The 25,062-nt window shown below is 39.2% G+C and overlaps 1 protein-coding gene across 1 annotated transcript in view; it reads right to left on the bottom strand.

The window, feature by feature from the left end:
- Positions 1-25,062, bottom strand: part of Xpr1 (xenotropic and polytropic retrovirus receptor 1) — a 155,273-nt gene that overhangs the window by 19,698 nt on the left and 110,513 nt on the right. The window contains exons 8-11 of the mRNA XM_059281110.1: positions 24,021-24,211; positions 23,665-23,844; positions 16,090-16,261; positions 14,751-14,945 (exon numbers count right to left, since the gene is read on the bottom strand). Of these exons, the coding sequence (XP_059137093.1) occupies positions 14,751-14,945; positions 16,090-16,261; positions 23,665-23,844; positions 24,021-24,211 (738 nt within the window). The remainder of the gene's footprint in view (positions 1-14,750; positions 14,946-16,089; positions 16,262-23,664; positions 23,845-24,020; positions 24,212-25,062) is intronic.

Below are 25,062 nucleotides of genomic sequence, written 5' to 3'. Positions count from 1 at the left end.
TTTCCTAAGAGTTGCATACCCACAGCCATGAGAGGAATGAAAAGTGAAGTAGGAGTTGGAGGAAATGATAGGCAGAAAATCAGAACATCGTCCAGCAATCAATTTCTGTCAGGAAGGTTAGTCTAAAGTGAAGAGAGTGAGCAGTCTTTCCACCCAGAGACAGTCCTACTCTGACAATTACCACTTTTTACCCTAAAACTAAATAAAAAAATAAAATAGAGAAGGCATTGTTTTCAAAGTCCAAACCTTGAAGTAAACTAAATTATGCCTGAGCTTAGCACATAATAAATTCTGCATTTATTCCTATAGTCCCCAAACCAAACCACTGAATTATGAGAATAATACTGTTCTCTGAGAAATGACTAAACACACAGATAATCTGTAACATATAATAACATAAAGCCATATGCTCTCAGAAGAAATTACAGTTTACGCTTTGACTAGTTATATGCTTCATGATAGTCTCACTCTGACAGGCAGCAGTAGGCATAGCTCCAGCAGTCCTGAGTTCATGACTTCAAGCAGCTGGTCCTCCACAGTGCCCAGCTGTGCTGTGTGGTTGGTTACGTGTCCTGAACACATTTTTACTCACACTATTCTCAGTGCACTCAGGTTTACAGGACACAACCCTTTTATAGGAGTATCAGTACATAGTCACTGATCATCACTGTTTTAGTTAGCACACAAGACTGCATATAATACTCCTTAGGTGATGACCATCTTTACATTGATGCATGCAAAATCGCTTTTCTTATTTTCATTTACAGTTAAAGATTCTAAAGTTCAGAGAGACAGGAAGTAGAAAAATAACTGGTTTTGAAGTTAAAAGATCTGGGTTGGAATATAGACTATAACTTCCCAACCTTGTGGTTACACAAGACTCATATTCTTACATGATTGAGACAAAAAAATACAATTAATTAGGCCCAAGAATAAAAGAGGAAAAGAGAAATAGCAATCTTATTCAAGAAACTTTTTGTTGGTTTGTTTTTTGAGACAGGGTTTCTTGGTATAACAGCCCTGGCTGTCCTGGAACTCACTTTGTAGACCAGGTTGGGATTAAAGGTGTGCTCCACCACCACCACCACCACCACCACCACCACCACCACCACCACCACCACCACCACCACCACCAGGCTCAGAGTAGCACAGAGTGTGCTTTCCTGAGCCCCTCTCACCTTTGAAGTGAGAGGGAAGTTCTAGGAACTATGGCGGACCATTGAAAATATTTCCAAGGTAACGCAGAAAACGGACTTAAGAACTATACACAGAAGCTAAGGGAGTAGCTCTGTGGTAGAGTGGTGCTCAACATGTGTGAGACCTGGATCCAACCTTCACAACAAAACAAAGTCCAGCCAAGGAGTGGTGGCGCACGCCTTTAATCCAGCACTCAGGAGGCAGAGGCAGGTGGATCTCTGTGAGTTCTAGACAAGCCAGGTACATACATGAGACACTATCTCAAAAAAGGCACCCCTGCAAACAAACCTCAAACCAAAACAACTATACATAATGATTTCAAATTATTTTTGTATATAAAATGATGATTACAGCAATGACAAAGATGATTATTCCAGAAGAGGGAACTCATTTTAGCTTTAATTCTGTATTATTTGATAATTTTAGTAACACATATATCTATATATACATATATCTACATATATATCCATGTTTTACTTGTAAATTTCTTTTAAAAAAAGACTTATTTTTATTTTTGGTGTATGATGTTTGCTGCATGTATGTATGTTACCACATGTACGAAGCTTGTAAATTTCTTTTAAAAGGAGAAGGGAAGAAAGTGAACAAAGAAAAATAGTTAGCATGGTGACATTTATAAATGATGTATTGTTTCTATAGTAGTAAACTGCACAGGAATCCTTCTCTTCAACAAAGGGCTATAATTTACATCATTTGTTATATGGATATAGCACTGAAGATTAACTTCTACAGAGTGAATGTGGCCTGTAACCTGTTCTAGAGAACTAGGGACGTGCTGAAGAACAAGAAAAGGCTACACCCGGAAGAGACGGTGCAGACAGACACAGTCAGAGTACAGTCAGAGACCTGGGCATGGAGGAAGACGGTGGCTTCTAGGAGGGGCAACAGCCAGGAAAGGCTTCATGAAGGAGCTGCTACTTGAAGTGACTCTTGAAGGGACTGTAGCTGAACAGTTGATGGGTGCAGAGAGAGCCATTTCCAGCGAGTGGAAACCACTCATCCAGCATATGAGCATCTGCTGAATGTGAATCAGACATTATCCTAGATGCTAGGTACCTAGCAGTCAATCTTTTTACTAAAGGGCAGACAAATTTCCTGCCTCATTGACTTTTGCTGTCTAGTGGGGTAGATAATTATCACATGCACGGACGAGCAAGATAATTGTGGACAGTGAAAAGAACCATGAGGAAACAACAGGGTGATATGGCAGGTGGGCAGAACTCCTTCAGGTGGTACTCAAATACTGTTCAGGCAGAGAAGGTCTGTGGCAGTATGCTGAGAGAAAGTCAGCTACATGAAAATCTCAAAGAAGTTACAGACACAGTGCTCTATTTTTCTAGCCACCATGTTATAAAAATGAAAAGAAACAGACAAAATTAATTTAAATAATACATCTTATTTAACTCAACATATGTAAGATATTTTAGTCATTATAAAATTATTGAGGTATTTTATACTCTTTTTCATACTAAGACTTCAACATCTAGTTTGTATTTTGCACTTATGGAATATTGTATTTATAGTTTATGGCACATTTTGGGGGCTTGGGTGATAAAGCTCAGTGCCTACCACATGAAATCCCAAGTTTGAACCCAGCACCAAAGATAGAAGGAAGAGAAGGAAGGGCATGGGGGTGCTGGCCCCAGCAGACCAGACTGACTAACTCTGCCACCACCCAGGCCCACATCCAGGGCTTTGAGTTGGTCCACTGCAACATCTACCCCATCTAAAAACTGCTGGAGCACACGAAGGGACTGGTCTTGTAGAACCAGAGCCGCAGGATCTCCATGACTTGGGGCAACAGGAGGATCTGAGAGAAGTTTCGGTGAGGGTCCAGGGATGATGGTGTGCCAGAAGCCAGAGGCCTTGAGCCAGACCAACAACTCACTGCAATGAATATTTGTAAGGAAAGCTGTTTGAACAAAAGGGTCTACTGCATGACACATCACAGCTCCCAGGGCCAATGACAAATGAATATGTGATGGAGAGGTGGGAAGGACAGAGAATCAAAGCGGTTGTTTTGGGGTTATTTTGTTTTGTTTTAATTATTTTCATTTTTTAATTTTCGTTTTTAGGGGAAGGCTACAAGGGTGGAGGGAAGGCACCGAAGGGCTGGGAAATGAGTGAGGTTGGGGTGTATGATGTGAAATTCCCAGAGCCAATAAAAATTATGTTAATAATAATAAAAAAGACTGAGATAAAAAAGAAAGAACTAGACCTGGTAAAGAGTTGTTAGTCACGGTCCACACAAGGAAATACTGATAAACCGAAGTCTGCCCTATAAAAGGCCATGTTAGTGAACAAAAAACTGCAGACGGCAAAACCTATTCTAAACACTATCTGATGGATTCTACTTAAGTACATAGAGAACTCAACAAATTCAAAAGTAACAGCAAGTTCAACCAAAGATGGGTAAAAGGTATACACTGGTACCTCATCAAAAAAGACATAGAAATTCCAAAAGAAATGTCTAAATTCCCAGTCAACCATCGAGCGGAGTGGCGTACTTGCAAACAGCGCTACAAGAATAACAGGTGGGAAACTGAAGGGACCGCTGATCTTTTCTTTTTTTTTTTCTTCTTCTTTTTTTTTTTTTTTTTTTTTTTTGGCTTTTTGAGACAGGGTTTCTCTGTGTATCTTTGGTGCCTTTCCTGGAACTCACTCTGTAGACCAAGCTGGCCTCAAACTCACAGAGATGCCCCTGCCTCTGCCTCCCGAGTGCTGGGATTAAAGGCATGCGCCACCACCGCCAGCTGAGACCTCTGATCTCATTGAAGTCCTCCACAAGTGTGTTAAAAACAAAACAAACACCTTTCTGGGACTGGCTCAGCCATTAAGAGCACTGTCTTCTCTTCCAAAGTAACTGGGTTCAAGTCCCAGCACCCACATGGTGGCTCACAACCACCTATAACCCCAGTTCCAGGAGGTTCCATGCCCTCTTCTGACCTCCAAGGACATCAGGCTCACACATGATGCACAGACATATATGCAAACAAAACATTCACAAACATAAAAATGTTAAAAAACAAAACCTTTTCTAGTATTTTACATGTGTTTTCTATATACTTTTATCACACCATGGAGAGATCAACCAATCACAGCCAGATACAGATTTCTTACACAGAAGTTAAAGCTTACAGGTTCATTTCGGCAGAAACTGGTGTTTTGAGTTTATGAACCTATAATCCAGATCAGTGTCTTTTTCAGGGTAACACAGTTAACAACTGAATAAACTAAGCTGGTTCTCCTGTTTCAACTCCCAAGCCCATGTTCTAGTTCTTCCCACACAAGAATGCTTGTCACAGAAAATGCTGCTTCAAAGTGCTTTCCAGCAGAGGACTTGGTCACACTGACAAGAGGAAGGTAGTGAAACTTTATGGAGGCAACAGAAAGTTAGGTGGAAGGTTCTAGAACTACTGCAAACATCCACATTTAAAGTAGTTTCTTTTGAGGGGGAGTCAGGTGGAGATGTTTTTGAGACAGGGTCTTGGTATGTAGCCTTGGCTGTCCTCAAACTCAAAATCCTCCTGACTCAGCCTCTCAAGTGCTGGGATCCCTGGCACGTGACACCACACTAAAGAAACAGAACAGTGTGTTTGTAAGTGACAAGCAAAGGAGGACCATGCAACAGATTCTAGACTTCATTCAATTTCTGTATCAGGTATGAAATGTGTTGAGTAGGCCTTAATATTCCACTTTATTTGGTAAGTGTTGATTTTCCTTGTGTAAACAGGTGTAAATTTTGCCTTTAAAGAAGATATGCTCTAGGGTCTTATTCTATAACCATTAAAAAAAAATATGTAGAAAGCCTTGAGAAGCCTACATGAGGACTCCAATGCAAATGCCATGTGTCAATGAGATATTTAGATGATGAGTAGATTTTTATTTTCTTTTCCATTAAATAGAACTTATGAAGCACTATTTTACTTTATTAAGAGACAAAATTCCTTCAAACATTTGATGAAAATCACATCCTCCCCCTCCTTCATGGTATTACTGGAGAGGTTGAGGTTAAGGATGTGGTGAGCATACTCAAGGCTTTGGGTCGGTCCTAGTTGTGTGTGTACTGCAGTTACATTCTGTACATTCTAAGAGGCATGTAAATGGCATGTCTTGTTTATTAGCATAATAGTCAACTTCCCCCTCATTTTTTTTCCACATTTCCTTTTTAAGAATATTTTCTTCTTTTTTGTTTTATATGTATGGGTGCTTTGCCTGCACGTGAGTCTGTGCACCACTTGTGTGCCTGGTGCCCTTGGAGACTAGTACATAGGAATCCCTGGAACGGGAGTTATGGACTGTCGTGAGTAGCCCTATGGGAGCTGGCAATCAAACCTGGGTCTACGGGAAGAGCAACGAGTGCTTGTAACAGCTAAGTCATCTCTCCAGCCACCTGATAGTTCTTCAGAAGTGAATTTAACACCATAAAAAAGAGCACTATTCTGACCAGTCAGAAGGCTCGGAGGGAAAAAGCACTTGCTGTGAAAGACTGACCACCTGAGTTCGATGCCCGGAACCCATGTCAAGGTAGAAGGAGAAAACAGACTTCACAAAGTTGTCTTTATGACATACACATGCACACGACAGCATGCGATGCCTCCCTATTACATACATAAATAATGAGATAAAAATGTAAAAGAAACACAACACTAAGCAAATTAGTCATGCTAAATCATTTTCCCTCCACTTCAAATACCATTAATTTTTTTCCTTTTTTTTTTTTTTCCGAGATAGGGTTTCTCTGTTGTAGCCTTGGCTGTCCTTGAACTCACAGAGATCCACCTGCCTCTGCCTCTCGAGTGCTGGGATTAAAGGCATGCATCACCACCCGGCGAGCATTAATGTTTCTGTTTTCCTCTGACTCCTAGGTGACTTTTCTTTTCTGGCCGAGGGGGAACTTCCTTTCATATTGGAGCTGACTCCACACTGCCTGAACCAATGCTGTGGCTGTCAGTGTGAAAGGCAAGTTCCTGGCTCGGTGTTCAGTGAATGTGGCAATTAGGACCAAGAACCAGGAAATGGGTATCTTCTTATAAATACAGCCTGCATTATTCTTGCTCATGTACTTGTGTGCTTTCTCAAATACAGCTTTGTCACTTGGAATGACAGCACACTACCCTACCTAACTGGTTCTATTTTGTTTACCTAGAGTTTAACAGCGTGTCACTGGGTAGAGTTCAAGGAATTCTACAAACTTAGAAGACAGAATGGTACAACAAAAATAATCATAAGGCCTTGATATGAATTCTAGCTCTGTTACCCACTTGCTAGCTGATTTTGGAGGTACAATCTCTCTATACATAGTTACAGGCTCTTCTACTTCCTAGCTGGAGGACTTTGGCAAATACCTTAACCACTGTTTTTAATTTCCTTCCCTGTAAAATGAAGATCAAGCATTTGTCTCTATCAAAGACTCTCTCCTTGACCAGCTTAGTTAACTCTTGACTCTCTAGGCCCCAACCCTAGCATCTGTGCTTTCCAAAGTCTCTATCACCCAGCTGTAGCAAGCATCTTGTTAAGTTTAGCGTCTCCAAACCCCATAAGCATCAGAGAACCTATGTCTGCCTTCAGTAAGAATCACATCAAGTTGGTTTAGCCAATGTGCCTAATCCTGATGTTTCCTTGTAGTAATTTTCCATCCTCACCTTCCTCATTTGTTTCTTCTTCCACAAGCGGAGTTACAAACACAAAAAGAATAATGACCACTTTTCCTCAACTGCAGTATTTCTCAATGAAATGCTCTCTTAAGAACTGCCCAGCTCTGCTTTTAATAGCCAAGGTTGTTGTGAACTAAGCTAGTTAGCACATGTTAAATTAAGTGTCCAGCCCACAGATATATCCCATAAATATTACATTTCATAATATAAGTATTCTTTTTGTGCTTGTGTTGTATATATGGAGGTCAGAGGATAACCTTAGGTGTCCTTCCTCAGGGGCCATTTCCACCCCCTAAGACAAGGTCTCTCCTAGCCTGGAACTTGCCAAGTAGTGCTGGTTGGCTGGCCAATATGTTCTATCAATCTACCTGTTTCTACCTGCTCAGCACTGGGATCACAAACATGTGCCATCACACCTGGCTTTTAGATTGTGATGTCAATCACTATTCTTCATCTACTCTTTGCAGGTGATGGAATTATCCTTTGGCAAGCTACTGTGTAATGTTTCATGTACTGCACCTACAAAATCTATTATAAACTTGCTACATTGTTTCATTTTCTTACTATATAGTGCCATGAACATGTCTTAATTTTTCCCAAATTCTCTACTTATGCTAGTTGTGGAAATGAATTTACTAGAACAAAAGATTTATATTTTGGTTTTCCAAGACAGGGTTTCTCTGTGTAGCCCTGGCTGTCCTGGAACTTATTCTTTAGACCAGGCTGGCCTCAAATTCAGAGATCCACCTGCCTCTGCCTCCTGAGTGCTGAGATTAAAGATGTGCAGCACCACACCCAGCTAAAAGGTATATTTTTAAGACTCTTAACAAAATAACCAAATACCTAAGAGTGAATGTTCACCAACCTATACCTTTGCTCACTGTGAGCATCATTGCTCTTTCATCAAATACTATTTTAACTTGCATTATCCTGTTATTAGTGAACTGAAACACTGCTCATGTGTTTATTCTGCAAAATTATGTTCATGCTCTTTGCCAGTTAAGGAATAAATTTAAATTGTTTTCCATATAATGGTAGATTAGATTATAGCTAAAGAATATTCATTCCCTTCAGCCCCTCTTTATTTCCAAGGCAAGAATATTCTTTGCCTCAGTGATGTTGGGTTTGGTGACTGGCTTTAGTGTCAGAAAAGAGACTTCTTTTGGATCTGCTGTGTGACTTCCTCTGGCTAACAAGAAGCAGGAAGACAGCAAATAAAGAAGCCTTACGCGTATTTGTGCAATAGGACTTGCTTTCCTCACTGCCGTGTCAGGAGACTCCTGTGCTAAGTGCTGCTCTATCAGGTGAGGCTCCAGAATGAACACACACAGAACAGACTCACCCCCGAATGACAGTGAGAGCAAAGCCCAGGTAAGACAGTTCGGCAGAGGCAGTCCTAGCAGATGAGCTCAACCTATCCCAGTCACTTTCCAGCCGACCCAAAGAGGCTCAAACAAGAATACACTGCAGTTTTTACATTACCAAATTTTGGGTTGGTTTACTATGTAGCAACAATAGCTGATGAGTGAAATCTCTTCTGCTTTCTAGAGTACCACATATAGTAGAAATAAGGCCTTATAGTTTATTTCCTCACTTACTTTTTCTGCCTTTTCTTTGCTAAAAATATGTAGACATAGCCAGGCGGTGGTGGTGCACGCCTTTAATCCCAGCACTCGGGAGGCAGAGGCAGGTGGATCTCTGTGAGTTCGAGGCCAGCCTGGGCTACAGAGTGAGTTCCAGGGCAGGCTCCAAAGCTACACAGAGAAACCCTGTCTCAAACCCCCCCCCCCAAAAAAAATGTAGACATAATAGTTCATTGTTTTTCACTGATAGCATCAATATAAAACTGTATGCATAAATTAAAATGAAAATTAAACATTCTATCAAGTCTCAAATTTCTCTCTAATCAGGTATTGTTGTGTAAGTTGAATTCAAATAATTTTCACCTTTGCTTCCTTTTAGCATCAAAAATCCTATAATTCTGAGCAATAAAATATTACAGATGATTTAAAAACTTTAAACTATTATACGTGAGTGTTACTAAAGCAACATAATTTATATAGAAATGCTGTTCTCATGAGTTTTAAGAACAATTAAGATAACCAATGTGACAAGAGAAAACCAAAATGGTATCAAGGTGTCAACGTGTGTGTTACTTTTTTTTTTTTTTTTTTTTTTTTTTTTTTGGTTTTTCGAGACAGGGTTTCTCTGTGTAGCTTTGCGCCTTTCCTGGGACTCACTTGGTAGTCCAGGCTGGCCTCGAACTCACAGAGATCCGCCTGGCTCTGCCTCCCGAGTGCTGGGATTAAAGGCGTGCGCCACCACCACCCGGCATGTGTGTTACTTTTTAGAAGTATTTTAAGTTAGAAAGAAGGTAAAAAGGTTTAATTTATTCAAATATATATATATATATAAATCACACATATATATCACACATAAATTTATATACAGAAACAATTATAGCATTTGAAAATCAGCACAATGATAGCAGAAAATGGCAAAGAACATTTATTAAATTACTAATCAGAAAGAAACAATATCTTATTTTTGGTTTTCTGATATCAACAGGTCTTTTAGCCAATCTTGTCTAGATAGATTGTAAAAACAATTTTTCCTGCTGTGAGGAAATTACAACTGAGTATATTAACTTTCAAAAGGGTTAATGTTTTGAGCTACTTTAAATAGTAACACAAAAAATGAGAACATTTCTCCAAATGAGTTTTTTTTTAATTGAACGTATGTCTTTTAAAGCTGATGGAACAAAAATTTCCCCAGAGAATTAAAAAAACACAATTACTGTTTCTATTATAATATGAGAAGATGAAAATGTGGACTAGAAGCCTATTATTCAGGGTAGCAAGAGGATAGCAACTGGCTGTACCCCAGAGAAGCAGCACTTGAGGACTGTGTGTGCTCACTCTAAATAATGAAGTGGCTACTGCCCGGAAGGCACTGACCGCTGCCGAGGAAACCTCCCTGGGAGGCTCAGCACCCTTCAGAATGCACAAAGGATCCAGACGAGACCTGGGCACCAATAACATGGATATAAATGAACTTGAGAGACAAACTCTTTCAAAAAATTTATAGCAAATCCCATCCCTGCCCACAAGTCTCAGGAAATGTGAAGTGTAAATACCCCTCAAATATTTACGTGAATAGCAAGGTTCTAACTCCAAAGCTACAAATATAATATGATCTAATGAAGTACAGCTTGTCAGAAGTAATAACATCACGGTCTTTCTGCTATTATACTTCCCAAAGACCTTTCCTTGCAAAGTCCAGAACCCTCAAGGAAACCCAAACCCATTTCAAACACTTTCCTACCTCCTCCAATCCCAATCCCAAGAAAACACTTGGAGGAGTTGTTTCAAATGTGGTCATGTAAGGACATATGAACTTTTAAACACAGAGATTAGCTGCTAGCTGAATTTCTTTGTCTCTAAAAACCAATGACAGAAAATATAATGTCCTGAATTATTTCAAATGTGCTTCTTTTTTAATACAACAAAAGAGGCCTAACTAAAATATTATCATGATTAATCTTCCTAAACGGGCTGCCTATATCCTCACCTTCTAAAAAATGATTCTAGGTTCAGGGTTAATGCTTACACCTCCATTTTTACAAATCATGCAGCATAACATAAGAAACAACCTCTGTAACACTTTTGAAAGTGCACTTAATATAATGCTGTTACTATGGTAACCCTGGCAGGCTAGTTCTTTGAAAAGACTCAGATCTGAGTCTGAACAAGGTTATGTCATGATCTTTTACTCTTCTTTCCTCATAAATGTAGCTTTTGTAAGAGCACATGCACACCATAGAAAAGTACATAATTAGTCACTTTGAATTGATTCTTTTGACTCAGTAATTATTTCTAAAGTCTGAATTTTCTTACAATACTATCCAAGAAAATCAAAGAACTTAAGGCTGGGGATATAGCTCAGTGGGTAGAGCACTTGCCTAGCATGCATGACTCCCCAAGTTTGATGCCCCATCACCACATAAAACTGAGTGTTGATGCACATTGCTGCAATCCCGGCACTCAAGAGGGAGACAGAGGCAAGGGGATCAGAAGTTCAGTCATCTTTGCTACAGAGTGAATTTGAAGCCAGCCTGAGCTATGTGAGACCCTGTCTTTCCTTTCCAAGACAGAGTTTTTTCTGTGTAGCCCAGGCTGTCCTCAAACTCAGAGATCCACCTGCCTCTGCCTCCTGAGTGCTGGAATTAAAGGTGTGCACCACCACTGCCTGTTGTGAGGCCCTTAATCACAATTCAAATGTCAAAATTTTGTCATTCCAAGTTTTAGGCTTTTTGGTACAAAAATTTAGTGATATATTCAATATATAACAACTATAAAATATTTTTTAAAACTTTAGGGATATGATCAACATACATAAAAATGTCTCTCTAAAGAGTGCGTTCTCTCCTCTTGACTTTTAAAAATCTGACATGGGCACATGAACTGTGCTCAGTGAGAAGGCTGCTATACCACATGAACTAAAGGTCAAAATCCTTCCTGACTGACACTGGCTCTCTGTAACCCTAAACACAAGGTCCTCAAAGTTTCCCTCAGGAATCTTTGTAAAGGAAAGGGCACAACAGCAGCACTGGTCAGCAAATGGAGCTAGTCTTTCATTTTCCTATCCATCCCATTTACGTAGCCTATCAGTCTATAATGTGATTTCATGTGTAACTCTTACAATAAATTCATGAAGTAAATATAGGTAAAAATACAGCTTTGTGTGAAACAGAAACAGCCATGACAAATGATGCCAAGGAAACAGAAGTAGGAAACAGAATTGATTCTACCTTCTAACTGCAAGGTGAGGCTGGGATGAGCCCAGATATACAATACTTGCCTGGTACGCCACACACAAGGCCCTGAGCAGGATGCTAGTATCACAAAAATGAAAATAAAGAGCCAGGCATGGTGGCAACACACATCTGCAATCCCAGCACTTGGGTGATAAAGGCAGGGGGATTGGAAGTTCAAGTTCATTCTTGGCTACATGTCATCTGCACATTATCTTTCATCTGTGGCCTATCAGGCTGGGTCAGAGATTTGTGCTGTGTGCTTTTCTGGTACCCTGCTTAAACAAAATAGTACTCTATTTTGATGTCTTTCAAAACATGTAGTTTCAAACCCCCATAAAATTTACTATTTTAACCATTCCTCAACAAAGCTCAATAATTATAAAATAGAAGTGGAAAAAATTCTCTTAGCACCCTGTAGTGAAAGGGTATAATTTTTTACATATATATGTAGCAGATATGTCAACAACTATAAATATATATTACATCAATGTAAAACTATATCACATTAAAACATAGTTCAATAGGAAATACATATATATATATTACCTATTACAGAATTGCTTCATTTAAAGATAAATTATGCTGGTTCATCTTCCCCAGCCCACCGTAATATTGGGGATAGAATAGATATTTCCACATATGCCACTATGTAAATGCAGAGGGAGGCAGTTCTTCTTCTACCATGTGTTACTCAGGGACTGAACTCAAGTTGTCAGGCTTGGCAGCAGATACCTTTACCTGTGAAGCCATTTTTCTGGCCCATCCTAGCCTTCTTTGTACCTATTTCTTGATTTAAAGGGTCTCATACACGCCTAGTTTATGTTGTGGTGGGAATTAAATAAATACAGGGCTTCCTGCACGGTGGCTGAGCTACATCCCCTGTCCATTATACTTCTTATTTTGAGACAAGGTCTACTATGTTGCTAGGCTTGCCTGAACTCATCCTGTAACTAAGGCAGGCCTTGAACTTGTGATCCTTTTTGTCTCATTACAGGTCTTTGTATAAACTGAGGTTCCCAGGGGGTAAAAAAGCCAGACCTGTGTTAAAAGATTCCCCAAGGCTGACTGGCTGAACTCTGTGATTGTGGATAGTGCTGAAGACCACAGCCAGACTACCTTGGATTGTCTTCAGTCCCTTTAAAAGCCATTCACTGTCCACTCCTGATTCTGAGCATCCCTATCAGAATCTTTAAAATGTACTCTTTGTGTGTGTGCAGAGTTTGGTATCAGTGTCTTCCTCAGTCACTCTCTCCCTTGTTTTCTGAGACAGTGTCTCTGACTGAACCTTGAGCTCAATGATTTGACTCAACTGTCTGGTGAGCAAGCCACAGGGATCCTTCTGTGTCTATCTCCCCAAAGCTGGGATTATAGGTGCCTGCTGCCAGGCCCCAGCTTTTAGATAGACTCTGGGACCAAACTCAGGTCCTGAAGTTTGTGCAGCAAGCATTTTCCTGAATGAGTTATCACTATAGCCCTAAAATGTATTCTTAGCAGAACATTAGCTCCTACCAATCTAAAAGCTAAAAACGTTATTGACATTTTTATGACAACATCCCAGACCTATACAGACTTTCCCTTGGTTTGCTGTAGCCTGCCTACTTGCAGTCACCACCAATGTACTCAGTAAATACCTTGACTTATGGTTTTCTTTGTTCTGTAATTGCAAATTCTCATGTAGCCACTTCCAGTGGAACATGTCTTTCAGGGCCATCTGAATCTGTGCTCCCAGGCTATCACCACTTACGTTTGGCTCAAGAATAAAATATTTCCTGAGGTGAGTGCTGTATTTGTGTCAACAGCACTAGCAGCCCAGGTGACTGTCAGCTTCTCAATAAATGTATTACTAGTATAAAATATTTACCCAAAATAGTGGTGCTCATTTTTACCTAAGATGAGAGGCAAGTGTTCCTGATAATTTAGTAAGAGGAGCCATAAAGCATCTTGCATCAGATTAGTTGTCAAATTTATAAATTTGACAGTAATAACTGACTAGTGTCATTCCTCAGCATGAATTAAAATTATGGGAGCTTTGGGGATGTGTTTCCTTCACTGAGGTATTCAATTAAATTCTATCATTTAACAAGAATGGCCACGTGGTGGCAAAATTATTGACTCCATTTATCAATGCTATTCTAAGCACAGAACCTATATCACAGTATAGATGCTCAGTGTAACGTGCTCCACTGATACCAATCTCATGGTACTAACGGTGCCTTCATCTTTCATGACCATCAGACTACATGTTATAGCAACAGCAGTTTTGTACCACTGAATTAAGACTCCCAAATACAGCCTCACAAAAAAGGTTTCTGAAAACAATTTACCTGAGTATTTAAAAAGCACTATACTGATTTCCATTAGTCACATTTCTTTGCCACCTACAGATGAGAAATTGTAGTGTCTAAGGTGTGGGCTGATATTGTAATGTGTTTTAGTAAAAGGAAGTGAAATCACTGATTGACAGTCCTTGGGAAAAGGTTAAAAATTCAAAAGGAGTGTCTGCATGTGGCTCAGAACTTAAAAGCTTTTTTTCTCTCCTAACAGCAGAGCAGTAGCAAGTAATAGCAGGTTGCCATGGAGACGAGAAACTAGAGGGATCAGAGAACTCAATTTGCAGTTAAATGGGCTGGAAACAATCCTTACTAGTTGGTGAAGGAAAATGATTAAAAATATACTTGATTGCCAGAGGGAATTTTGTTCACCTAGCCATTTCCTAACCTCATTAATGAACAAGGAGATCTTTAAAAAAAAAAAAAAAAAAAAAAAAACCCAAACAAAAAAACCACTAATAAAAACCACTAAATGAAAGCCCAAGGCATCCATAGGTTAAACTCACTGAGTGTAATTCAGGATTTCAAACATTATCACAATTCTTCCTATCTGATCGACTGATTCTTGTTAATGATATTTGCTAATATACAGTGAAATGAGACTAACACTGTGTTCAAGGATAAACATGATAGCCAGGGGCTGGAGCTTCAGTGGAAACCAACAGCACAGATGGTCAAGTCCAGGGCAACAGATTCAAGGAGCAACAGCTCAGATTTAAACTCTCAGCATACCTTTGTGCGTGCTGTAGAGGGCTGCAAAGGTCACGGTGAAGAAAGTGGTGGAGTATTTGCCAGCATTTACTAAATGAGGAAAGGCCCTTTTCGTGTCCCGGTACCGGCGCAGGCACTGGATGAAGCGAAGCCAAGCAGGAATGCACTGAACAACGGCTCGCAAACCATATGTGTATTTGTGGCAAAATTCTGGTTCTGTGAAGATTTCAAAGAAGAAGAAGAAGAAAAATAAAATCAGAATTCAGAAGAATGAATTGTTCACAGCATTTAGTCACACAGTCCAACTACCCATCAGCACACCCATACAATCCAATCCGTCCCTGTGGGTTCGGTCACTTTCTCCTATGCAGCTACTGTTTGCTCACGATCTGCAGTGGTGGATAAGCCAAGGAGAGAAGGTACAGACCAGAGGGACTCCTGGGAAAATCTGTCCTCTCAGACTTCTGACTGTCCTAGAGTTATTTTTTTCAGGTGTGATAAAACTATAGGAAAAAGAGTCTATGAATCAAAGGAAGAAAAAAACTGCTTTGTTCTACATTAAATATGTGAAAATCTACAAAAATCGCAGGTACCCAGACAGTGCTAAGCCACTATAAAAATAGACTCCGAGTACCTGTTCTACAGCCTCCCTCTTAATCAAGAACAAGGTAGGGTTCATTATTAACTGTTTCCTGCTGCTTTGTTGTGTTTGTGTTTTTGAGACAGGCTGAAATGGGACTTACTACCTATGGCTTCAGCCTCCTCAGTGCTGGGGCTGCAGGTTCATGGTAGGCTGCCACACCCAAGTTTTCATTCTCTTTTGTGAGAATGCTGTATGATCTGTCTACAGTAGATCTTTGTTATGAATGCAAACTTCCTAACTACAAAGATTTGGCATTCCCTAAGCGTGGGTAAAGAGCTACAAGAAAACTAAGGTTTCAAATAAGATTTCTAAGCAATCTACCAGGACTTTGTCAAGGCACTTGACCTGATTCTAAGCAATCAGTACTTGGATCACTGGTACCTACAATGGTATCCTGAGCATTTCTGTGAGGACAAATTGCTGGCACTCTAGCATTTGTGATACAGCTACCAACATATAGGAATGTTGAGAAGTAACTGCAGAATTCTTAAGTGTAAGTTGTAAATTTCTTGGCAAACGGATGGCTAAAATAACACAATTTAGAAGCCAAATTATTTCAGATAAGGAGATTGCTAACAGAATGCCAAGCACATTTAATTAAATTTATAATGCTATTGGATGAGTTTTCACCATGACCTTAACTGTTGCAGTTATCATTCCCAATATTTCTTGGTTTATGCTGGCAATTCAGCAGTGTGAATACAAAATCATACCTACCTTGTGGATTACTTGGCAACAGGCCCTTATTCTCATCCCATTTGAGCTCAAAACTGTAGAAGCAGATCATATATTCCAGGTCCATGAGTATCACTGACAGGCTGTTCAGCTGATCGGCCAGCCAGAAATCAGCAAAGCCTACCTTATGGAAGGGAGCTGTAAATACTCGAAACTGAGAAAAAGAAAAAAAGAGAGAAAACATAAAAATAGAAAAACTTATATTCAATTTCAGTTTCTGTCTGACCATTCAGAGTGACTGCTGATAAAAAGGGAACCAACAGAGCACAGACGTACACAAAGCCCAGGCAACCAAGGCTAGATTAAGTAGTGGTAAAGGAAGGAGCTGAATGCAAACTGTAAAGAAAACAGTGTGCCTGTATGAGTGTGCGGGGTCGTTGGTAGGAATTACGGGTAAAAACAGAAATCAAGAGGAGGGAGAATAAATTAGGCACAGTGGATCATTCCTGAAAGCCCAGCACTTAGAAGGCTGAGGCAAGATTGCCACAAGTTCAAGGCCAGCCTGAGCTACAGAGTAAGACCCTGTCAAGAAAAAAGTGTTGGAAGTCCAGAGAGGAAATCTAGTATTAGGCTACAAAGCGAATTTACTGGACAGAGGAGCACTTGCTAACTGAACACAAAGCTCTTCTTTGCCCGTCAGACAGGCAGGGAAAGGTGGGTTATATCATCTGAGGCACGCCATATTCTCTATCCTAGATGCCATTCTTTTTTTCTTTTTTCCCTCCGAGACAGGGTTTCTCTGTGTAGTTTTGGTGCCTGTTCTGGATCTCGAGTGCTGGGATTAAAGGTGTGTGCCAATGCTGCCCAGCCCCTAGATGCCATTTCAAACCCAAGACCTTGTGCCTAAGTCAAGCACTCTATCACTGAATTGCAACCCCAGTCTATGTAATATTTATTTCCCTAATGTAGTGGTAATGACTTGTTAATGCTAGAATTTCACCACAAAATCACCTCTCTTACCACTGTCCTGAAAATGATAAGTCTAGTCAGCAAACACATTGAACACTAACTTATAAAATATATTTTCTTGCCAGGTGGTGGTGGCACACACCTTTAATCTCAGCACTTGGGAGGCAGAGCCAGGCGGATCTCTGTGAGTTCGAGGCCAGCCTGGTCTACAGAGTGAGATCCAGGACAGGCACCAGAACTACACAGAGAAACCCTGTCTCGAAAAACAAAACAAAATAAAACAAAAACAAAAACAAAAAAATTCTTAGAGTTTATGGAATACTACAGCTCAGTCTTTATAACAACTCTTCTTAAGGGGAGTAGGTTGAGACAGGCCTCACCATGCAACCCAGGCTGGCCTCTAACTTGAAATCCTTCTACCTTTACACACTAAGTGCTAGGATCATAGGTGTGTTCCACCATGGCCAACTCAATTCCAAAGCTAGGTAGTATTGCTGTTCCCATTAAACACAAACTCATCTTGGCTTGCTCTGCATCAACTTGTTATAACTGCAAAGAGAAATTCTGGTATTGCAGAGAAGAGAAGAATCAGACACTAATGCTATCACTAGGAATAAGCTCAAGTTGTAGATAGTACCTGGATGACCCTGGACGAAGGAGTATGGATGCAGACAGCTTTTATATTTATCCTGTCAGACTCCCCTGATTTTATTATACAGAAGAAAATGTATAATAATAATAATAATAATAATAATAATAATAATAATGTACTTATCCGCCAAAGTAGCAATTTTGAAAACGACTCTAAATTTCTAGCTCTCTAGATATATAGCTGTATTCATTTAGTAGACAAATTCAACCTGGGAATCTATGGCAACCCTCTTCTCAGATGTGGCTGGTTCTTTCTACTCATCCCATAAGCATTTCTCTTCAGAGAGATACATGATTATAAAGTAGGAATCAATCCTGAGTGTCATCTATAACAGATACTTTATTAGAACTAGACCAGGAAACAATAATACAGGTTTTGAGATAATTGGTTTCTGGAGCTGGTATCTTTGGGTTCCATGATTTATTCTCTTGATAGCTCCCTTATATTTTGTTGAGTCCAAAAGAACCAGGTTACAAGCTATACTATAGCATTGTAAGCTCCAGATAGAGGACACTTCCTTATAGGGAAGAGGAAGAATGAGGTCTTAGCAACCCATGTATGAAGAGACTCTGGTGTGAGCCTTTGTAACATTTTGAGATACTCTAGGATGTAGAATAGACTTAAATACTTCAAAGAAACAAAGGCAAGAGGATAATTTCCAATATAATACCAAAGGATCAGAAAGTCTAAGTCTCGGGGTTGGGGATTTAGCTCAGTGGTAGAGCGCTGCCCTGGGTTCGGTCCTCAGCTCCAGGGGTGGGGACGGACAGAAAACCTAAGTCTCTAGTAGTTGACTTTTACAAAATTGGCAGCCAAGGGGAAATGGATTCCTTCGGACCTGAGGCAAACTTCCATTACTCTTTTATCACCAACCCCATCTTCCAAACCTGGTTAGTCCAGAATGTTTCTAGAAGTGCACCCCAGGCATGCAACGCAACAAGAAGCAAAGGACAGAGGCATAAGACTCCGAGAGGAAGTAAAGGACAGAGGCATAAGACTCCAAGGGGAAGGAACTGATACGGAAATTTAAAAACTGAATGAAGGGATTTTTTTCAGAAAAAGAAAGAAGATGAAAAAGGGAGGGAAGAGTAAATGTTAGTCATTCATGCATTTAACAAAGACTTAACTATTTACTAATGGCAAGCATTGTGGAAATGTAGATAAATAAAACATAGTCTCTACTCTCAGTGACCTCAAAGGCTTAGATGACCCACAGTTCAGTTGGGCAAATAAATACACAGAGATACAATAATAGCACCCTGTAACAAGTATATCAGAGACACATTAAAAATGACACCCTAGAAAACAGATGGGAACAAGCAGTTCTGTCATAGGCAAGTCAAGAGGGAGGACAGGTCATACTTAACTCTGACATTTATACACAATCAACTTCATTCCAGATTTATCCCAATCTTCCTCCTAAATGAGTATCATCTAATTCTTCTTTTTCTACTCCAGCCAAAGCCTTCCAAATTCTCTACCTCTACTCTGATTTTGATGAAAATGAGATTCATGGAGTAATAGCATTATGAAACCTAGAATTAATTTTGAATGTTTAGTCAGATGTACAAAAGATACCACTGGTAAGTTATTGGTAAGTTACTGGCCTAGGGCCCAGCATTTTAGAGTCTGGAAGATTTGCTATCTTTAGGAGCTATCTTGGGGATGGGACCTAAGTTGCCATGTAGAATTTATGATAGCTGAAGGTAAATATATACTATACTTAGTGTGACTGCTTACTCTGATCTTACATAGGAGCAAATGGCCCACTACTGATGGAATGTTGATGCCAAAAAAAATTTTAGATTTTGAAGCATTTCAGATTTCAGATTAGGGATGGTCAACTTGTGCAAAGAATAAGCTAACATAGACAAACAGCTAAGAACATGAGGCTGAAGTTCTACTTCAAAAATTATTTTATGTGTACAGATGTTTTGCCTGCATGTATGTCTGTGCACAATGTATGTGCCTGATGTTCTCACAGGGCAGAAGAAGGAATCAGATCCCTTGGAATTAGAGTTACAGGCAACTGTGAACTTCCATGTGCGTATTGGGAACCAAATCTGGGTCCTTTGAAAGGGCAACCTGTGCTCCTAACCACGGAGTCACCTCTCCAGCCCCATAAGTTCATGTGCATATAAACATGATTTTACTATAGAACTAAAGAAAATATTGGTTAAAAACTGATCTCTAAATGATATAACTAAGGACTCCATTTTAAAACTTTTTGTTTGTTTGTTTTGAGACAGGGTTTCTCTGTGTAGCTCTGGCTGTCCTGGAGTTCATTCTGTAGGCCAGGCTGGCCTTGAACTGACAGAGATCCACCTGCCTCTGCTTCCTGAGTGCTGAGATTAAAGGTGTGCGTGCCACTGCCCAGTTCTATTTTAAATCTTGAGTTAGCTTACTGGAAGAATAAGGTAATGTTACTGTTAGAAATCTGGGACTTTGCTTATACTTTATAGTTGGATTTCTAGTTGGGGCAAATACAGATGTAGGAAAGAGACCTAAATGGATATAAATAGACCACACTAGATTAGACATATTAATATTGCAGTAAGTTACTATCTTAAAGTTCTTAAGCTTTTTTTTGGAATGGAAAGTGGCATAATGCAAATTTTGAAGATTCCCATATAACTATGAATATAATATATATTCCCATATAACTATGAACACAATAGTAGTCTTTACTATCATGACTACATGACATGTGTTTTTCACACTAAAAATTGAGGTGAAAAAAAAGGGAAATAACCATTTTATTTTAGGACAAGTCTTTAAAAAAAATTTCAAAGAAATATAAATACAGTGAAAACATTCTGTTAATTTTCTGACATACATTATAGGTACTAATTTTATCAATGAAGCTTGAATAAAATAAATTAATATGTCATGAATTTAAATGACCTATAAACAGTAACACTTTTGTTTCAGTAACAGTATTATAAAAGCAACAAATCAGTGTTTCTTTCTACATTTCACTGCTTCTAAGAGTGCTTTTTACTAGTCTGTTACTCCTCTTATACATCATTGCTAGCCTATTCAATCAACCAGTTTGCATTATTAACACACACTGCAGACACATACATAAATATCTACTCAACAGGGATCATTCTACTAATCAGAGGAAGTAGCCATGCATGAAATCACGGCTTTCTACTTAAACAAAGGATACACTGGGGAATTGCACACTTAGCATTCAACATACACAACTATATCATCCTTCTATTGCAATGATTATCACAGCAAGCTTTCTGAATCTTCCAAAAAAACTCATTTAGAAATCATTTTCTAGACAAACTTCAGAGGTGGCACAGTGGTTAAAAGTTTCTGCTGCTCTTGTGGAGGACTTGGGTTCAGTTTCCAGTACCCACATGGCAGCTCAGGGATCCAATGCCTTTTTCTAGCTTCTATGAGCACCAGCCACATATACATACACGAAGACACTCACATATTCAAGATAAAAATAAACAAATCTTAAAAACTAAACACTTTATAGGGATTTTACATTTATAGGTAATCTAAGATAATACTTTTAGTATATTCAAGAGATAAATAATGGCTCTATTCTTTCTTCTCCCTCTAAAACCCAAAACAATCCTCTCTAGAAAGCATGCCAATGCTGGGTTCTTGGTACATGCCTGTAATCCCAGAATTCAGGTTCCTGAGGCAGAAAGGTTGTAAGTTCAAAGCCAGTCTGGTCTACATATTAAATTTCAGGCTAGCCTCAGCTACATAATGAAATTGTATCCCTCACTCCTCCCCCAAAAACAAAAGCATGTTTCCTAGGTGATAGTTTCCTTATGACTCACCAAGATATTCTTGTACATTTAAGATTTATACTCAAAAATCAAATCTAAATTTGGACCCATAGTTATACTTAAGGGTCTTCTAATTTAATTTTTTTTAAAAAGACATAGTCTTGTGGGTACTCTGGAACTAGGTACATAGTCAAAGATGACAACTGTGATCTTCCTGTCTCTCACTCCCGAATGTAGGGATTACAGGTTGTGGGCTACCATGCCCAGTTTATGCTATTTAAGGAAATTAAACCCTGCGCTTTTTGTATGCTGGGCAAACACTCCACCAACTGAGGTATATTCCTAGCCCTGAGCTTTTGTTGTCTTCTCCACTCCCAAGAGGGAAAAGGAAGAATTTTAATTTGTAGTAAAAATCTAGGTAGAAAGTGAAATTCTCTTAATAAAATTCAACTTTGGAAAAGTCAAGAAAATTTGGCTATCTTGTTTTCTTATCTGCTATAAGCATTTACTTTCATTTAAAAACAAAACAAACAAATAGGGAAAGAAAGCTGTGTTTTAGGTTTTCAGGTTTTGGGTGTCGCATGTACATATGTACATTCGTACATACGTGAGTGCATGCGTGCATGTGTAAGTTCAGACAGGGTCTAGCCGGGCAGTGGTGGCGCACGCCTTTAATCCCAGCACTCGGGAGGCAGAGCCAGGTGGATCTCTGTGAGTTCGAGGCCAACCTGGGCTACCAAGTGAGTCCCAGAAAAGGCGCAAAGCTACACAGAGAAACCCTGTCTCGAAAAACCAAAAAAAAAAAAAAACAACAGACAGGGTCTAACTCTGGACTTCACTATGTAGACCAAGCTGGCCTTGAACTCATGGCAATCTTCCTGCCTCAGTCTCCAGAATGCAAGGATTATATGAATGAGTCACCAAATGTAGCTGTTTTTAGTTTTAAAATTTTAAACAAGTATTGCTAATCCCCTAGGGAAAAACAAAAAGCAAAGGAAATAAAAATTACATTTTTCAGGGAGGTATATTTATATGATGAAGAAGAAGAGAGAAGAGTATTACAGTAATTTTTTTTTTTTTTTTTTTTTTTTTTTGGTTTTTTGAGACAGGGTTTCTCTGTGTATCCCTGGCTGTCCTGGAACTCACTCTGTAGATCAGGCCGGCCTTGAACTCACAGAGATCCACCTGCCTCTGCCTCCCAAGTGCTGGGATTAAAGGCATGGGCCACCACTGCCTGGCTACAGTGATTCATCTTAACCACTATTCTTCCTTCTATTATCAGTTCTAATCCATAATCTAAGAAATATCTACAAGAGAACATTCTTAATTGATTTCAGAAATAAAGCTGGCCTCATTTAGGAGTTCATCAACTCTGCCTGGAACTCCCTTTACTCTATCTCAAAGCAACACAGCTATAATTTTCCAGGACATCTCTATCCTACCGTTAAAAGATTTTGAGATTAGGAAATAGGCAAAGCCCAAGCATGTGGCACACTTGCTCTAACCCCAACACTTAGGGGCCTTGGCTGGAAAACCAGCCTGGGCTATATAAGGAGACTCTGCCTCAAAAAATGAAAGCAAAAGCATATAAAACAAAATAAGTCACTCTAAACAAAAATACAAGTTGGCATCAAACTCAGCTTGGTGGTCTGACAAAATATCCTCACCACTTTCGAGAACCAATTGGTCCTAAAACAAAGGGCTTGGCTAACTAGTCATAACAACTGGACAATTAGGAACAGTAGTATCACTACTTTAATGAGACAGGTTCAGGTTGGTTTCAAACCTGTTATGTAGTTGAGAATGACTGTGGACTTCTAATTCTTCTGCCTTTATCTCTTAAGTACAGGGACTACATGATGCCACTATGCCTGCCTTTCTGTTCTTTTGAAAGAAGCAAAAAGTTCTACATATTATCACACTGGTTAAATAACCTCTGTAACAAAATAATAAATAATCATGATTTACAAAATCAATTCACTACTTGGTCACTTTAGAACTCATTTTAGGAGGAAAAAAATGCAAAGCGTTTCCCCAGGGCTGCCATGTTGTATACTTTCAAGGGTATCCAGTATCTGTCAAAAGCACTTTTGTTCCTGCAGCTGGGCACCACTCGTGTGGCACACACAATGTGAACATGCATATGGGCTGTACAATTCAGCAGCCACAAGTGACCTTCGAGGAAGCCAATGCCTAACACACTATTCTAAAAATGTTGCATAAGCCTTCTACACTTACCAGAAGTTTAAGCAGCCAAAATCTGGATTTATAGTAGAAAGTTTTGGTGGGGTTGATAAGAAAGAAGACCATAAATCCATAAAGGGCAAGTGGGTACACATAGATAGGGATGATACTAACTGGAGCGAAAAAGCATGCCAGAAGGCTCAGGCACCATAATATCCCCAGGAATCCAGCAATCTATAAAGCACAGGGGACACAAAAAGAGAAAAAGTTACTTTTTATCATTACACAGAAAAACCTTTAATAAACAAAGAAAAACGATAAACAATCCACCAATCTTCAAGTGGAAGATGGACTTGAGTACTCATCCTAGTCAGCTATTCAGTTACATTCACAAGACAGTGCTTCATTACCTCAAAGAGATGCTGATGAGACAAATTGTTTCTTGGATTAAGTTCAAAGATGAGGACATGATTTACTCCAGCCTGTCTCCAACCATACGTGTTGATGCCCAGTAGAAAAAGGAATTCAATCAGAAGAAAGCCACCCCGATAGATTCTTATCAAGGGCCATACACTTCTATCTGTTTCAAGTTTAAATACAGCTGAAAGAAAATGTATTGATTAGTTATAAAATCTACAATGTTCCCCTTAATTATCTTTATCTTTTTTCTTCATTCTCTGAGAAACAGCCCTGGCAGTAGGTTTTCATTAAAAAAAAAAAAAAAAAAATCTGTATCTAGCTTACTTTAAGAGTCCAATAAACTTGCCTATAGATTCTTTCCTCTTCTGCCTCTTTACGCTGCAGAACTTCATTAGAATAGTTTCCTCCAAACTTGTTTTTTTTTACCACTTTATTCCATTGTTCTATAAATTTTTTATTTTATTTTATTATTATTTTTTTTAAGCTTTAGTACTACAGAGTCAAATGGCTTTGAATGGTAAGACCAGTTTTAGTTTTTGTTTTGAGGCATGCAGTCCTGGCTGTCCTGGAGCACACTCTGTATACCAGGTTGGCCTTGAATTCACAGAGATCCTCTGCTTCTGTCTCCTGTGTGCTGGCATTAAAGGCGTGCACCACCATGCCTGCCTGGTTGGTATAAGACTAGTTTTGTCAACTGGGGCTTCTCCTATGGTACCTCCTTTTTCAACATTGCTTTCTCTCCCATTAAACTAGATACAGTAACTTCTACCTCACAGAGTAATCATAAAATGAAAAGATACCAAACACAAGAAGACAACGTGAGAATTTAAATGTCATATAAATAGACAATAGTTGACATATATAGAATGCTTAATATGATGGTTAGCCTTATTCTTGGTGCTTTTACATGTAACAATTAGTTTAAGTCATTATAATTGTTCTCTAAGTTAAAAATTACTATGTCCATGTTGACTGAGGAAACTGGAGTACAGACAGGTTAAATAATTTGCTCAGGGTTACTGAGCTAGTATA

This window comes from Peromyscus eremicus, chromosome 15 (assembly GCF_949786415.1).
Source record: "Peromyscus eremicus chromosome 15, PerEre_H2_v1, whole genome shotgun sequence".
NCBI lineage: Eukaryota > Metazoa > Chordata > Mammalia > Rodentia > Cricetidae > Peromyscus > Peromyscus eremicus.
The sequence above is the reverse complement of the archived record's forward strand: the minus strand, read 5'-3'. Positions and strand labels throughout refer to the sequence as shown.